The 16,801-nt window shown below is 38.5% G+C and overlaps 1 protein-coding gene across 1 annotated transcript in view; it reads left to right on the top strand.

Moving 5' to 3' along the window:
- DNAH5 (dynein, axonemal, heavy chain 5) overlaps positions 1 to 16,801 on the top strand; it is a 382,826-nt gene that overhangs the window by 43,280 nt on the left and 322,745 nt on the right. The window contains exons 8-15 of the mRNA XM_006895016.1: positions 1,020 to 1,133; positions 1,734 to 1,841; positions 6,834 to 6,956; positions 8,090 to 8,305; positions 11,151 to 11,258; positions 13,373 to 13,458; positions 15,089 to 15,410; positions 16,516 to 16,722. Of these exons, the coding sequence (XP_006895078.1) occupies positions 1,020 to 1,133; positions 1,734 to 1,841; positions 6,834 to 6,956; positions 8,090 to 8,305; positions 11,151 to 11,258; positions 13,373 to 13,458; positions 15,089 to 15,410; positions 16,516 to 16,722 (1,284 nt within the window). The remainder of the gene's footprint in view (positions 1 to 1,019; positions 1,134 to 1,733; positions 1,842 to 6,833; positions 6,957 to 8,089; positions 8,306 to 11,150; positions 11,259 to 13,372; positions 13,459 to 15,088; positions 15,411 to 16,515; positions 16,723 to 16,801) is intronic.

The following is a 16,801-nucleotide window of genomic DNA, read 5'->3' as shown; positions in this document are numbered from 1 at the left end:
TTGTCCAATTGCCACAGTGCTTGTCAAAGCCAGTTCTGATTAATCTCCTTTGTCAGTGTGTCCTTTGCCATTCCCTATCACTCCTCCCCATACTCACCATTTTTGTGCCTGTCATTGTAATGGCTGCAACATTGGTGAGGGTCTTTCTTTTTTCACAGACCCTCTGCTGTCCCAAGAATGACTTCCTTCTCCAGGGATTGCTCCCTCTTGATGTCTCAAGTATTGGACATTAAAGTCTCACATCCTACACTACTTCTTCAAAGATTGAGTTGTTCATTCTTCTGGCAGTCCATGGCATAGTCAACGTCCTTTGTCACCACCACAATTTAAATACATAAATTATTCTTTGATCATCCTTTTTCATTGTCCAGCTTTCACATGCACATGATATAATAGGCAAACACTATAGCTTGAGTTGAGTGCACCTTACTTCTCCAAGTGACATCTTGGCTTTTTAACACTTTAAAGAGATCTTTGGTGCAGAGTCTCTCAATGCAGTGTGTCCTTTAATTTCTATCAGCTGAACGCTGGTGAAGTCATTGGATGGGTTGGGAAGTACCTAATGATTTTTTATTTTTATTTTTTTACTTCTTTTTCCATTTTGATGTTCCTGGCCCAAAGCACATGTAGTTTGAAGTTAGTAAGTAATTGCCACTTTAATGGTTAAACAAGGCACTTCAGATTAGAGTAAAAAGAAGAAAACATGAGAATGAAGTGCAAATGGGCCCAGCAGAGTGGAGGAGGTGAAATTTTAAAGGGAGATATTATGTCTGCTTGGTCTTCTGTTCTAGTCATTAAATCGATTTTGAAAGAGAAACCCTAGAAGAGGCGCTTTTAACATTTAGCCAAAATTTAAAAGTTGTTCTTCAGCACAACAACATTCCTTATGCTTTTAGTTTGTATTTATGAAGAATGCACCCAGCAAATGGCAAGTCTGATCCTAGGAACTGATGGCTACGTTTAGCAGCTGTTACAGCAAAGTTCTTCTAATAATAATTGGTCCCCTCTGTTGTGTTTAGAGTTGGCGGGAGATGGATATTCGGATCACTGATGCCACTAATGAAGCCAAGGACAATGTCAAATATTTGTATACTCTTGAGAAATGCTGCGATCCTTTGTACAGCAGCGATCCTGTGAGTTCAAGACTTCCGCTCCCTTGGTCAAATGATAATACTATCGTCCTAGAAGTTTTGAGTGTACTGTAGAAGTGTTGAGTGTTTAGTATTGATTCATTGCTATTGCAATCAATTGGATAGTTCTAAACCTCTTTTTAGTTTACAGAAAATTACTTATATGCATATGTGTCCGTGGAGAGGGAGGCTTGCATCAAGTGCTATAATAACATTTATTGCATAGTCTATTTTCCAGTAAATGTTGCAATTGACTATAACTCACAGAACTGTGGGGGAAATCTCTAGCTGTTGTTTCTTTGGCATTGAGCTTAGGAACTGCCTGTGTAATATAAAATTAACTGTTCACATTACATCCTTGTTAGTAACAGGAAAGTACATGTCCTTGCACTGAAATAAAATTTTAAGAGCTGCTGATGACTAAAATGCTAAAAATAAAAGTGGTATCTAAATTGATTATATTCTTGTAAAGCATCAGGAGATGTTTAAAATATTTAGAAAATATTTTTGATAAACTGTTTTAAGGGGAATGGAATGATTAACCTATTATTATTCTCCGAATATGCTGTTTTCACTCCTGGAATCTTTTGTGATGTCTTCTAGATAGCCATGATTGACGCAATTCCTACACTTATAAATGCAATTAAAATGATCTATAGCATCTCTCGTTACTATAACACCTCCGAGAAGATAACATCTCTGTTTGTAAAGGTGAGTACACAATGTAGGCTCCATGACCACAGTGGTAAAAATCCAGAGGCAATGCATGCATGTTAGAGTTCTATAACACTTAGTCTCATTTACAGAGACAGAATTGTATTTGAGTGGGAAGCTGCCTTCCACAAACCATTAAACGCTAATTCTCACAGCAAAGAATCCAGGTGGCACAGTGATTAAAACATTCAGCTGTTAATGGAAAGATCAGTGATTTATACCCGCCAGGTGTTCCTCAGGATGTGATCCTTGGCTTGCCTCATGCAATCACAGCCTAGGAAGCCTTTGGGGAAGTCCTGCCCTATTCTACAGAGTCACCCTGAGTCAACAATGACTTACTTAACAGCATTGGGATGCTTTTGCTTTTCATTCTCGCAATAAATATTTTGTTTTTGTGTAATACAAATAAAGTCTCTTTTGGGGGTTTCATTTTCAAATGATTTAGATCATTATTTATTCCTCTTGGGGAAATTTTAATTAAGAAAAAGCATATTTGACTGGATATTTCCCGTTTTGTGTATTTTATGCCCTATTCCAAATTCATTTGAGGCCATAGTTGCTTACTTAGTGTTATTAGAGCAGTAATTACAGTAATAAAAGCCACTTGCAACATTTCAGTAATCTATAAAGCAATTCTAGCGCTTCTGCCAAAAAACATAACCGTGTTTAAACCTTATGTCCTAACTCGCAAGTGTTTATTGTAAGCACTGTTCTCACTCCCATTTTGAAGTCTGTGAGAAGTAAATGGCTTTTTAATGATGAAGAAAAAAAAAAATTTAAACATCGTATTAAAATAGAGGAATTTCCAATTCATCAGGAATTGTTCAGTGCAGAATACTAAAGAAGTAGGAGGCAAGATCCTTCTAGATTAGTCATCGCTTTTTCTTTTTAATTATTTATATTACTGAGAATACACATAGAAAAAAAAAATCATGTTGTTGTTGTTGTTGTTGTTATGTGCCGTCGAGTCGCCTGCGACTCATAGCGACCCATAGACCACTTTTAATTTCTACATGTAAAATTTGGTGACATAGATTGAATTCTTGTGCAGCCAGCTTTCTTTGAGCCATTCCTTTCTCATTGACGTTAACTCACTGTTTCCTGACGTTCCTATCTAATCTTTCAAGAACTTTCATCTGATCAGTTTCACTGAGGTAGACCTCCAGACCACAGTAAAATGCAAAACAGGTATTTTTTTATAGTTAAGCTAAGCTATTGTTTATAGCAGTTAATAGAAACAAGTCAGTGAAGTTAATGGGAAGACTATATATCAAATAGCACAAGACCAGGGCTGTTTGTAGAACAGATCATCAATTGCTGGCATGCACATTCAAGTGTAACCTAAAGAAAATGAAAACAAATCCACAAGAGCCAAAATATGACCTTGAGTATATCCTACCTGAGTTTAGATACTGTGTCAAGAGTAGAGTTGATGCAGTGAACATTAATGATCAAAGACCAGGAAAATGATGTAAAGAACATCATACATGAAGAAACAAGTCACTAAAAATCTCAGGAAATAAAGAAAATGCCAAAATTCATGTTAGAATTGATTCAATTCTGAAACTTCCTAGGACGGGAGACACAAAGGCAAAGGAGAAAAATTAGAAGCATGAGAGTTGAACTGACTTTGAAGGGTGGTTTGAAATGACCAACTAAAGTATTGTAATGAAATGTATAAAGAACTGGAGTTAGAAAACAGAATGAGAAGAACACATTTAGGTTTTCGTCATAGTGAAATGAATGAAGAGCAAATTCAAGCACTGAGTTGTGATAGTGAAGTGTTGTATAGGCAGATCATGGAGTAACGCAGAAGGCATCTCAGTAAGATGAAAGGAAAAGTAGACTAACTGTACTACATAGATGCAGCCAGTGCTTCATTTTCTGCAAGCGAGACAGTGTCATCTGCATATCAGAGGTTGTTGATGATTCTTCCTCCAATCCCGATGTCACATTCTTCTTTATACAGTCCAGCTTCCTAGACTACCTGTTCATTATACAGATAGAATTTTACACTGAAAGAATACAACTTGATTGCACGCTTTTCAAGATTTTAAACCAGGCAGTGTCTACTTGTTTTGTGTTTGGATAAACTACTTCTTGGTTTTATGTATGTTGTTGTTAGGTGTGGTTGAATTGAGTACGACTCCTAGTGACCTTATGAATGAAAGATCTGAGCCCAGTTGTATCCTGTGCCATCCTCACACTTCCTGACACACAAGAGCTCATTGCAGCAGTCACTGTGTCAACCCATCTGGTGGAAAGTCTTCTTCTCCTTCGGCGACCCTCCACCCTTCCCAACATCATGTCCTTCTCTAAGGAACAGCCCTTTCTAGCAACATGCCCCAAGTATGTGAGCCAAAACCTCATCATTCTTGCTTCCAAAGAGCACTCCAGCTGCACCCTCTCCAAGACATCATAACTACTCTTTTGGCTGTTAAGTGCTCTTCTCCAACAAGTTTTTTAATTATATATAGGTTCTTCAACTCCTATATGAATTGAAGCTCAACATCAAGAAAACAAAGATTCTCACCACTGGGCCAATTGGCAACATCAGTATGGATGGTGAAGAGATTGAGATTGTTCACAGCTTTAGTTTGCTTGGCTCCACAATCAGCACTCTTGGTAACAGCAGCCAGGAAATCAAGAGACAAATTGCATTGGGAAAGTTGGCTGTGAGGGACTTCTCAAGAGTACTGAAGAGCAACGACATCAGGCTGAAGACTAAGGTGCGCCTGACCCAGGCTATAGTCTTCGCAATTATGAGCTATGCATCAGAGAGTTGGACAGTGGATAGAGTTGATAGAAAAAGAATTGATGCCTTTGAGCTGTGATGCTGGATAAGAGTGTTGAATATACCATGGACTGCTAGGAGAACAAACAGGTTTGTCCTGGAGAGGGTGAAGCCAGAATGCTCCTTGGAGTCAAGGATTCTGAAGCTTCAACTGACATACTTTGGGCATGTTGCAAGGAGGGACTGGTCCTTGGAGAGGGACATCACATTTGGCAGAGTGGAGGGGCGGCAAAGGAGAGGAAGACCCTCGATTGATATGGATCGATTCTGTGACTGGAGCGGTGGGAATAAGCGTGTTTGAGATGGCTAGGTTGGCACAGGATAGAATAGCGTTTGGAGCTCTTGTACATAGGGTCACTCTGAGTCACAGACGACTCGATGGCACATAACAACAACAACAACAACAACAACAACATAGGTTGTTCAACTAGGCACAATTAAATGTTATGTGATTCCCATTCTTCATAATGTTATCTGTAATATTTTTATGACCCACACCATAAATGTCTTTAAATAGTCAATAAAACAAGTTTGCATCTTTCTGATATTATCTCCTTTCAGCCAACATATATCTGGCATCAGTTATGATGTCCCTCATTCCATGAGTTAAAGAACTTATTAATGAAGCCCAAAGGCTGTAGCAATAAGCATGTATTACATCTGAATATAAACTCACAACTGAATAAAAAGGAGCATCATGGAATAAATGAAGAAAAGATTAAAGTTGTTAAGAATTATATTTTATGTGGATTCACAATATATAGCTACGGGAGCAACAGTTAAAAAAAAGTAAAAAAATCCAAATTGCATTGCAATAGGAAAAGTATGTTGCCAAGATCACCTCTAAAGTACTAAAGAATAAAGTTGTTGTTGTTGTTAAGTGCCGTCGAGTCACAGATGACTCATAGCGACCCTATGAAGGAGAGTCCTTGACGCTTGGGTGCCTTTCATCCTCTCTCCAAGTTCATAGGGTTTCCGGAGGCAAGCTATTATGGAAGTGGATGCCACTCCTCCTTTCACAAAAGAATAAAGATATTACTAAAAAAAAAAAGAAAGAAGAAATCTCTCAATGAGATGGATTGACACATTGACTGCAACGAAGAGTTCAAGAATTGTTGTGAGGATGGAGCAGGATCAAGAAGGATTTTATTCTGTTGTACACAGAAATTGGAGACGACTTGATGAGCCCATAGCCAAGTCCCATCGTGCCTCTGGAGCCCCAGCAGCAGAAATTCATTTATTTATTGCAGAATCACAGATCCACAATTATAGTACTAACAATGGAGTTTATTAGGGAAGTAAGTTGGAGAGTGGAGGAGGCAAAGAATATCTCCTAGTGCAAGTCCAAGTTTATCCCAATGATCCAAAGGAACCATTCTTCAATTAGTCTAGTCTCTGGTTTCAGTTCAGCAGTCAAATCCAAATCATGCAGCAAGATTTGCCTCAGAGGAGTTATAAGTCAGCTTCTCCTTCAGACAACCGGCAAGAACAAACATTTAACTGTGGTAAGTACAAGTGCAAGAAGGATCAGGTCAGTTTCTCCACAGTTTCGTCACAGCATGCTCTTCACCACCAGGCTTTCATTCTCACCAGGCTCTTGCTGCAACAGGCCTTGCTTACCTAGTCTTGCTGCACACTGTGGGAAGCACTCTTTCACTTATCCTAGTCCCACAGCTGTTGGTGATATGCAAGGCCATGCTGATTTGCAAAACCATATGTCTGCAATTAAAGTATCTAGAGACCAGAGGCAGCTAACTAATGGGGGAAAAAGCCAACTTTTAGGTTAACACCACATTTAGGTAAGTCAATCCTTTCTTGGTTTAAGGTATTTGTCCAGAATGAGAGTGGAAGTGTATATTGCTATTGGTGTGTCAACTTGGAGGCTTGAAAACTTAAAAAGTTAATTGCTTACTGATAGTTATGATTAAAAAATGCACTCAAAGCTTAAGCTCACAGATTGTGAATGGTGGGAGGTAGAAGTAAACATTTTCCAGTCCAGTCTGTAGTCTTTGCCTATTTGTGCTGTTGTGTACTATCAAGTTGGAACCAGCCCATAGCTGACCCTCTAGTGGCTTTTCAGAAACAGTTAATTGCACGAAAGGAAATTGCCCATCCTTCTCCTGAATAGCTGGCATATTCAGAATTGCAGTGTGGGTTCTTACCATTACTTACTATTATTTTATTAAAAACTCCAGGTGACAAATCAAATGATATCTGCATGTAAAGCCTATATTACCAACAATGGGACTGCTTCTATCTGGAACCAGCCACAAGATGTTGTTATGGAAAAAATATTATCTGCAATTAAACTTAAGCAAGTAAGTTTAGCAGAGTAATATATTTAAGCAGCATTCTATTATCATTTTACATTATTTATTTTCTTGGTTCCATCTTATAGCATTTAGTAATTGCCACACTGTTGGCTGCTTAAAAGACCAGTGACTTGTTACTGGTAAGAGACTTGGATACATACTTCTCAAATAAATATTTCCAGACTGTTTTGGCTCTGTCCTCTTGGAGGACTATGACATGGTCTCAATACTAAATGCTGGGATACAGAGATAACTAAGATGTGATTGTTTTTCTCAAGTACATTCTAGACAAATGACAGATAGGTAGACAGAATGATCAGTTACAACACAATCATAGTTGTTGTTAGCTGTCTTTGAGACTCATGGTCTTTGAGCTTTCCTTGCCTGGTGGTGACCCCATACATGGAAGGATGCAATTATTGGATTGCATACTATTGTCATTGACTGAGTTTTGAAAGTAGTTTGGCAGAACTTTCTCCCTAATCTTTGCTATTGTGAAAGCCCTGCTAAATCCTGTTCAGTAAGCAACAAAGCATGTCTTCACTGATAGATAGTGGTTGTGTTTTGATGCGTTATTTGGTAATCAAATCTATGTCTTACTCGTGAAGGATGAGAATTCTACCATTGTGCCTGAGTGTATGTCACTGTATTATTAACCAAATGGCACCAAGATGGGAAAAACTGCCTTTGGGATGCATCAGGTCTTTTCAAGATTAACGAGTCAGGGAAGATGATATTCCAGACTGGTGAGCAAGTAACTATGAGATGTTAAACTGTCAGAAGTCTCCAAAATACATTCTAATTTTGCTATTGTTTGCACTTATCATGTACATTATATTCCATGCATGTACATTGTGGTGTATGCAATATTTCATTTATGTTACATTTGGTTGATGTATATTGTGGGCTTTCCCCCCTTTACAATCATTTTACTAATAACTACATTTGTGAAAGTGTGTATGCCAGCTACTACATGCCTCGTGCCTCAGTATCCCTCTTTTGGATAGTGCATTTCTGGTTTATCCATCCCTAACCAACGAGTTCTTTGAGGATACAGGCACGGCCCTTTTGCTGAAGAATCCTCTGTTCAACTTGGAAGCTGTATGCTTCATTTCTTATATTTTGCTCATAATTTAAAGGAATATCAGCACTGCTTTCACAAGACCAAACAGAAACTTAAAGAAAGCCCAAATGAAAAGCAGTTTGAATTTAGTGAAATGTACATTTTTGGAAAATTTGAAACGTTCCACCGACGTCTTGCCAAGATAATAAACATCTTTACAACTTTCAAGACATACTCGGTTCTACAAGATTCAAAAATCGAAGGACTGGAAAGCATGATCGCGTCATTCCAGGTATTGTACCTAAAAGCTGATTTTATTACTGTTACTCATATTTAGACATTAATGTTTTATGCAAAAATCTGTATTTGGAGTGATTAAAAAGAATCAATATTGTAAAATATAACTTTATAGCACTAACAATGCAGAAATTACATTCATTGGAACATTTTTGTAATGATGCTATTTCCCCCACCCCCAAAATGGTGTTATTGTAAGACTGGCTTCCCAGTAACCTCAAATTAATAATTACCTTCAGGAAGAAAGGGACTTGCTTAAATATAACTTGATGTTTCATTTATTCATGCCAGAATGACTTAAGAAAGCATATTTGATGTGTAAGGCATTAGTTGACCCCAAGTTCTGAGCAACAGTTGATTATCTTTGTAAGTAAGCATTTTATTTGAGTGGCATCCACTTCCTATACAACATACCTCTGGAAACTTGAAGGCAATCAACAACAGCAACGTAGAAAACAGCAGATTTCACTTCAGCTCTAAAAATTCCCAATTATTTTTAATCCCGGTTACTTTGGCTACTGAAGATCTCAGTGACTGGTCTTACTTTTTGAAAGAGGGCACGGTGATCTAATAACATTTTGAAGGGTTTTTCTGAAAGCAATTCTTTTTATTTTATTTTTTTTTGAAAGCAATTCTCAAGCAAACTATGTTTTCACTTTCTCTCCTGGAGCTGATAGTGGATTTGAACTGCCAGAAACACACATACCTTTTTGGTTAGCTGCCCAAGATGCTACAGACTACAGACCTGCTTTAGTGCATAATAAGTGAGCAAAAATATCTGTCAAGTAAATCATTAGGAAGCTCGAGTTGATAAGTTGACTCAAATTTAATTTATTTAACTTAAACTAGTATGTGACCACTAAATCCCATCACAGAACAGGATTTTCTGAAGTCTCCCAACTTCTTCAAATTACTTTCTTAAAAATATAGCAGTGTGGTTTTTCCATATGTCTTCTGCACATTTTATATACCCCAGTGAGGCTCAACCCCAAATCCCAACCCACTGTTCTCCAGTATTCTGGTCCTGAGCAATCCTACTGGACACAGCAGAACAGCCTTGTAGGGTTTTTGAGGCTGTGGAGAATGTCACATCTCTCTCCACCAGACTGAGCAGTAGCTGATAACTTTGAATCTTTTAGCTCACAGTTCAGCGCCTCACAATTTTGCCACCAAGATACCGCTGAGTAGTGCTCTATGAGTTCTAGTTGACTCAATGTTACATAACAACAACAATATACATACCACTTTGAAATAGCACTAATTGTGTAGGTATACAGAGGGGAAGAGTGAGTTGTTCTAACTAGTGAGCGCCAGTGAAGGAGTTAGAAAGTTTATACTCTTTTCTATCAGTAGACTGAAGTTGGTATGTAAATGGCATGACTTTGAAGAGGAGACTGTGGATATAAGCCCAATATTCTTCATAAAAATTATATGCCTTTGTCAACAGTGTGGGCACCTGCATTTGAGAATGGCTTAGTGCCTGACTAAGAATGATCGCAGAGCATTCTACCTCATTATTCAGAGCAAACAAAACTTGTGATTATAGTATTTTCAAGGAGATGAATTGCCTAATTTGTCCTTTCATAGCTGCAGACAGCAGCTTTGCAGGGCAGTAGGAAGCAATTAATTCCAGGGATTCCTTAAGTTCTGCATTGTGGGTTGTTGTTTTATTTAAGATATGTGAAGTTTAGAAGAGTGTATTTCATCTGTAGCTATTATAACATCATTTTTTTCTTTTCCAAGTTATTTGTGTTGTGCTTGAGTCTTGTTTATTTTCTGTGAAGATTTAAACTTTTTAATGAAAATGTATTTTAGTAGATGCTCTTCTGGATTTTTTTTATTCTTATTTTTCCACATGTAATTAACAAGAAGCTTTTAAGAAAAATACTAATATGAAAAACACATCTGAGAAGTTATCTTTTATTCTTATTTTTCACATGTAATTAACAAGACGCTTGTAAGGAAAATACTAACATGAAAAACACATATGAGAAGTCATTTTTTTAATATGATTTTTATTTCTGACTTGTTCTCCAAGACATAATTCCACCGAAAGCCACTTTCCAAATGATGTCTTTGAATGTCACAGGGTGTATGATAGTATTGTAATAAGTACTGAACAATATGAATAGCTAAATAGTGTTGTTGTTGTTAAGTGCTGTCAAGTCGCAGGCGACTCATAGCGACCATATGAAGGACAGTCCTCGACGCTTGGGTGCCTTTCATCCTCTCTCCAGGTTCATAGGATTTCCGGAGGCAAACTCTTATGGAAGTGAATGCCACTCCTCCTTCCAAGCTTGTTTTAATCGGGGAGCTCCACCCCATTCTCTGTCCGCATTGGGTAACCAGCCATTAACGCACTGGACACATCAGTGTCACAGTGTTCAGCCTCACAGCAACCGCAAGTGACCGTGGTACGGCAACTTATACACCAGGGCTATATGACCTAGAGGAATGTCTGAACAAAAACAATGAAAGACAGGCCCGAGGGCCGCGGATAGAATTTCTTTTACTTGACGCCCACATCCTCAAGAATTATTGTACAGCTTGTACTTTTACAAATTTTATTAAGGCGAGAATGTTGGAGCCCTGCTGGCGCAGTGGTTAAAGTGTTACACTGCTAACCAAGAGGTTGGCAGTTCAAAGTCATCAGCTGCTCCCCAGGAGGAAGATGAGGCTCTGTGCTTCAATAAAAGTTACAGCTTTGGGTCCCCTGTGGAATGATTCTGCTCTGTTCTGTAGCTCACTGTGAGGCTAAATTGATATGGTGGCTATGAGATCTTGAATTTTATGTTTAAATGCAGGAGTATTCAAATATTGTCTTTTCCCCCTCTCTTCAGGGCATTGTTCTGACGATAAAGAAAAAGGAGTATAATTTCTTAGACCAACGGAAAATGGAATTTGACCAGGATTATGAAGAGTTTTGCAAGCAGACTAGTGACCTTCATGTAGGTTGCATAATGAAATTCCTGTGGATGGGCTCATGTTTGTTTTTTCCTTTCTGTATAATGCTGCGAATCATTAGGTATTCAGAATGGCAAGGCGTGTTCACCAGAGAGGTGACTGATAGCAACCTGGACCTGTGCTTGTGATTTCGGATTAATAATTGAGGTTCTCTTTTCATGGATTACAGGGCTATAAATATAGCTTTGGCTGGTGATCTCTAATCACATCCTTGTGCATGTCTTCTGTCGTGGGTCTTGGAAAGTGAAGTTTCTTTTTATGTTGAAATGTAATGTGATTAGAATGTAGACATTAACGTCTACTTTTTTCTTTTTAACAAATAATAATAATGATAATGATGATGATAATAATAATAATAATAATAATAATAATGACGGCTACTATCAAGTCAGTTCTGACTCGTAGCAACCCTCTATTGTTTTTCTGAGGCTGAAATCTCTATGAGAGGAGATTGCTCATCTTTTCCCTTCTGAGCAGCTTATAGATTTGAATTGCCAGCCTGATATTGTTCTATATGTACCCTCTGGACCTCTTATGACAATAATGATAAGAGATAATTTGGGCAAATGAGAGACTTAAGATGAGGTTCAACAAAAGTGAGGGAAATCCTCAGCGATACAGATTCATTGACATAATGGTCATAATAATTGTCTCACGTATACTAGTGGTCATCAAGATGCACAGGGCTGGACAAGCCTTTGTTATAGATAGGGCCATCATGAGTTGAGCTGGTTGGTTGCAATAAGATGAAGTTGGCAGAGTCTGCAGCCAGGTTTTCCAAATTGGGACCAGGACTCCTCTTGAAATTGTAGCTCCTTTCTCTTTTCCTTCTTCCTTTCCCACTGCAGACCAACAAAGTAACCACCAAACCCACTGCCATTGAGTTGATTCTGACTCAGTGATTCCCATCAGGTTTCCAAGGCTGTAAATCTTTATAGGAGGAGAGTTCAAACTGCCAACCTTTCAGATAGTAGCTCAAAATGGAACCCAATTCACTACCGACCAGCTGTCTTGAATGACTCATATGTAGCCATCATCAGCTTCTGAGAATATATCACCAGAACAATCATACACATCTCCTACTTCTAGTTAAACACTTCTGGGAAAAGTGGTAGTGTAAGCCATGCTAGTGGGGACCTAGCCCTGGACTTCTGTATTAAAGAAGTCATGAGACAAAAATAGGGGTAAAGATCTGGTGTGAAAAACAATGAATATGAACTTTGTAGGAAAACCATTATTAAAAAAATAGAGATTATGAGATCTAATTTCAGTTTAAAGACTAAGGTATGTCCAATCCAAGTCAGAGGGTTCCCCCTTGCCAATTACTTTCTATGCATATGAAAGTTTTACAATTAATAAGGATGACAGAATAGTTCGAGAAGAGTACTGAATATAGCATGAACTGCTAGAAGAACAAACTAGTATATGTTGGAGAAAGTGCAACCAGAATGCTTCTTGGAGGCAAAAATAATAAAGCTTCACCTCACACACTTCAGGCATGTTGCTATGAAAGGCTCTTCCTTGGAGACAAACATTATGCTTAGAAAGGTGGAGGGTCAGTGAAAGAGTAAAACTCTCCCCCATCTGGACTGACACAATGACTGCTGCACCAGGCTTGAGTGTATCAGAGATTGTGAGGATGTCACCTGATAGAACATGTCCAGATCTGTACATAGAGTCACTATGAGTTTTACTCAACAGCACCTGACAACAACAGCAACAAAAACAAAAGAATGAATACGTTTGAATTGTCTTGTTGGATAAGAGTACTGAATATCTTAGGAAATTCCTAAATAACAAGCCTATTTTGGAAGTGCATTGTGCTCCTGAGAGGCAAGGATGGAGAAATTAATCTCACATATGTTGGGCATGTTGTCAGGAGTGTCATCTTGTGACACTGACTCCCACAGGTTCCTCGCATTCCAAGTCATTGCTGGATTCTCAACAGTTCTCTTTCTTTCAGGCACAAGTGTGTATAGTGTGCTGTTATATGTTTTACATTATTTGTAGATAATGAGGAGCTCCTTTATCTTACTGTTACCCACGACATTTCCCGGTGCTGACTCATTGCTACTATTCACCTCTTGTTCTATTTCAGAATGAGTTGCAGAGGTTCATGGACATTACCTTTGAAAAGATTCAAAACACAAATCAAGCTCTAAGTATGTTAAAGAAATTTGAAAGGTAAAAATTCAAAATTATTTTTAAAGCTATAATCTCTCGGGAGCTGTGCTGAAAACCCAAAGGCTGTGCCTGTCTGGCCATGCAGATTGACCAGCAGCTTTGCCGAAGAAAGCTGGGCTCTGTCATCCTGTGGGATTTAGAGCCTCGGAAAAGCCCTCCCCAGAGTCTGCTCTGAGTTGGTTCTGATTAAATGGCGATGAATTGCATTGTCTTGTCTGTAGGATTGGGATAAGGTTAATACTTATAAAAACTCTCTTGGCCATCAAGTGGCAACTGAAACACAGCAATCCTGGGAGGAGGTGGTTCCGAAGCTATAAATTGTATAGGAGGAGATTGTTCATCTTTCTCCTGAAGACCCACTGGTGAATTCAAACTGCCAGAGAGGTTACCACATCGAGTTGGCAGTGCAACCTCTGGAGCTCCCCCAGATGGACTGAGCTTATGTTATTTCATTACTAATATTTCCTATTAGAAAGAAAAGAAAGATGTACTCTTGGCAATCTAAGTAACAAGGTCACAATTTGTTTCTCCTGTGATTTAAAAATTTGTTTCTCTGAATACGCTCAGTTTTCAAATGGTTTGTGAGTGATAACTATAGTGATGTTTCCTTGTGTTTGAATAATTGGAAATATTCTTACTAAATGAATAGTTTTGCCTAAATTTTAAGGATTTACAGTGTTTGGGATTTCTGGTGACCTACTGTGTAAGGAGTTGTGCTGCCAACCCAAAGTTTGAATCTATTAGCTGTTCCCCAGGAGAAACATAGACAATCTCTTCCTCTGTGATTTATTATTGCTATTGTTAGGTGCTATTAAGTGTGACTTACAGCGACCCTACTATGAACGGTCGACCTGAACCTTGCCCTATCCGTGACATCTTTGTTATTTCTGATGCACTAGAGTCCATTACTGAAGTCACTGGGTCAATCTATCTCTTTGGGACTCTTCCTTTTGTCTTCTGACCCTCCATCTTTCCTAGCATGATGCCCCTTTCCAAGGAAGAGCCTCACCTAGCTAAATACCCAAAGTATGGGAGATGAAGCTTCACCATCTTTGCCTCCAGGGAGCGCTCTGGCAGAGGGTCAGCTATTAGTTGTTTCCAAGTTGATAGCTCATGAAAACAACAATAACAGTACAACACAGAGATACTGAATTCTTCTGCAGAATAGCATATGCTTTAAAAGAAATGTTAATAAATGCAAGAAGGACCAATGCTTTTGAGTTGTGATGTTGGAAATGCTGAGTATCCCATGGAGCACCAAAAGAACAAACAAATATACCTTCGAGAAAGTGTAACCAGGGTCTTCTTGGTAGGCTAGGATGGTAAAACTTTGTCTCACAGGGGTATGCTATGAGGAGGGGGTCAGTCCTTGGAAAAGGACGTCATGCTTGGAAAGATGTGTTCAGCAAAAGAGAGGAAGATCCACAATAAGATGGACTGACAGAATGACTGCAGCAGTGGCCTCTATTAGAAATGATAAGGATGACATAGGACAGGGCAGGGTTCAGATCTATCAATAAGGTTGCTATGCATCTTAGTTGACTCAATGGCACATAGCGAAGACAATAACAAATGAAAGTGCTGGACACATTCAAATGAAAGTCTTTTATCCTTTTTTTTTTAATACCAGGTTGAATATACCTAATCTGGGTATTGAGGATAAATACCGACTTATCCTTGAGAATTTTGGAGCTGACATTGACATGATTTCAAAGCTCTATACAAGGCACAAATATGACCCTCCACTGGCTCGAGACCAGCCTCCCATTGCTGGGAAGATTCTGTGGGCCAGGCAGCTCTTTCACAGAATCCAGCAACCAATGCAACTTTTCCAGCAGCATCCGACAGTGCTACAGACAGATGAGGCTAAACCTATCATTCGCAGTTACAACAGGATGGCCAAGGTTCTTCTGGAGTTTGAGGTTCTCTATCACAGGGCGTGGCTGCAGCAGGTGAGTGTTTGCACTGTGGTCTTCAAAGAGATCTCACGGTAAAGAGATCTCACGGTTCAATCCAGGGGAACGGACAGTGTTATTCTCTGAAGAAAGTTGAGTTTGTAGGTATCTTCAAAAGCAGATATGGTGGAATATTTTGAAGCTCCATCTCACAATACTTTGAGCATGTGGTCAGGAGGGATCGATCCTTGGAGAAGGACTTCATGCTCAGAAGGGTGGAGGGTCAGCATAGGGGAGGAAGACCCCAGATGAGATGGATTGAGACAGTAACTGGGGCAATGGGGCTAGGTGTGAGGGAGTCAGTGAGACTGGCTCAGGACAGGGCAGGCTTCAGAGCTGCTGTACATAGAGGCACTATGAGTTGCAGGCGACTAGACAGCACATAACAACAACAATGAACAAAGATAATTATTATTTAAAAAATAATATCATCTAACAGAAATCCATTTAAAAATTTAATTTATAAACTTCCAATTGAGAAATTTATTGGTTTCTCCACTTGATTGGTTAAGATTTTGCTCTTTTGTTACTTCCTTCTATACTTCATTTCTCCTACATTTTTTTCTTCAGGAAAGGCCCTGAATGTGCCTTTGAACACCTAAGTCTAGTAAACAAAATCTTACATTTTCTTTTGTTGTACTAATGGTCAATCAAGTTTTATATTTAGTATGATTATATTAAATATAATTATTTACTACAATTATATTTTGGACTCTCCAAATACTCGTGGTTTTTTTTTTTTGTAGACTGGCAGGATACTTTTTAAGTAAAATAATTTTCATTGAATTTACGTGTAGGTGTTATGGTGCTAAATGCTTTTAAGATGTCATCACTACCACCATGCCTACTTATTGGTTAGGTGTCAGAGAATTATAACGCAGCATTTTACTGAACTGACGTGCAACATCATGACCAGGAACTTGAGGTTCTTTTTCTGAGAGTGAGACTAGAAGAAGAATTAGCAATATCATTATCTTTAATTTGAGAAACTCAACTCTTAAGAAGATCATCTAAAAAGTCCTCGTTTTCAGAAATGGCTGAACTAGATAGCATGTGCATCCTTTAATTTTCTCACAATAATAATGCTGATTTCTTCCCACAGATTGAAGAAATTCATATAGGACTTGAGGCTTCTTTATTGGTGAAGGCGCCAGGCACAGGGGAATTGTTTGTAAACTTTGACCCTCAGATATTAACTTTATTTAGAGAAACGGAGTGTATGTCACAGATGGGTCTGGAAGTGTCACCATTAGCGGCTACCCTCTTCCTGAAACGGGACGTATACAAAAATAACTTTAGTAACATGAAGGTATGCTACATTTTTCCTTTTCCTGGATAGATCTAGAATGAATACTAAAATGTTAATTTTGGGAATTATTTTTTATTCA

Source organism: Elephantulus edwardii, unplaced genomic scaffold, assembly GCF_000299155.1.
Source record: "Elephantulus edwardii isolate Elephantulus edwardi_28Jun2011 unplaced genomic scaffold, EleEdw1.0 scaffold00153, whole genome shotgun sequence".
Classification (NCBI taxonomy): domain Eukaryota; kingdom Metazoa; phylum Chordata; class Mammalia; order Macroscelidea; family Macroscelididae; genus Elephantulus; species Elephantulus edwardii.
This window is presented reverse-complemented; position numbering and strand designations above follow the sequence as displayed.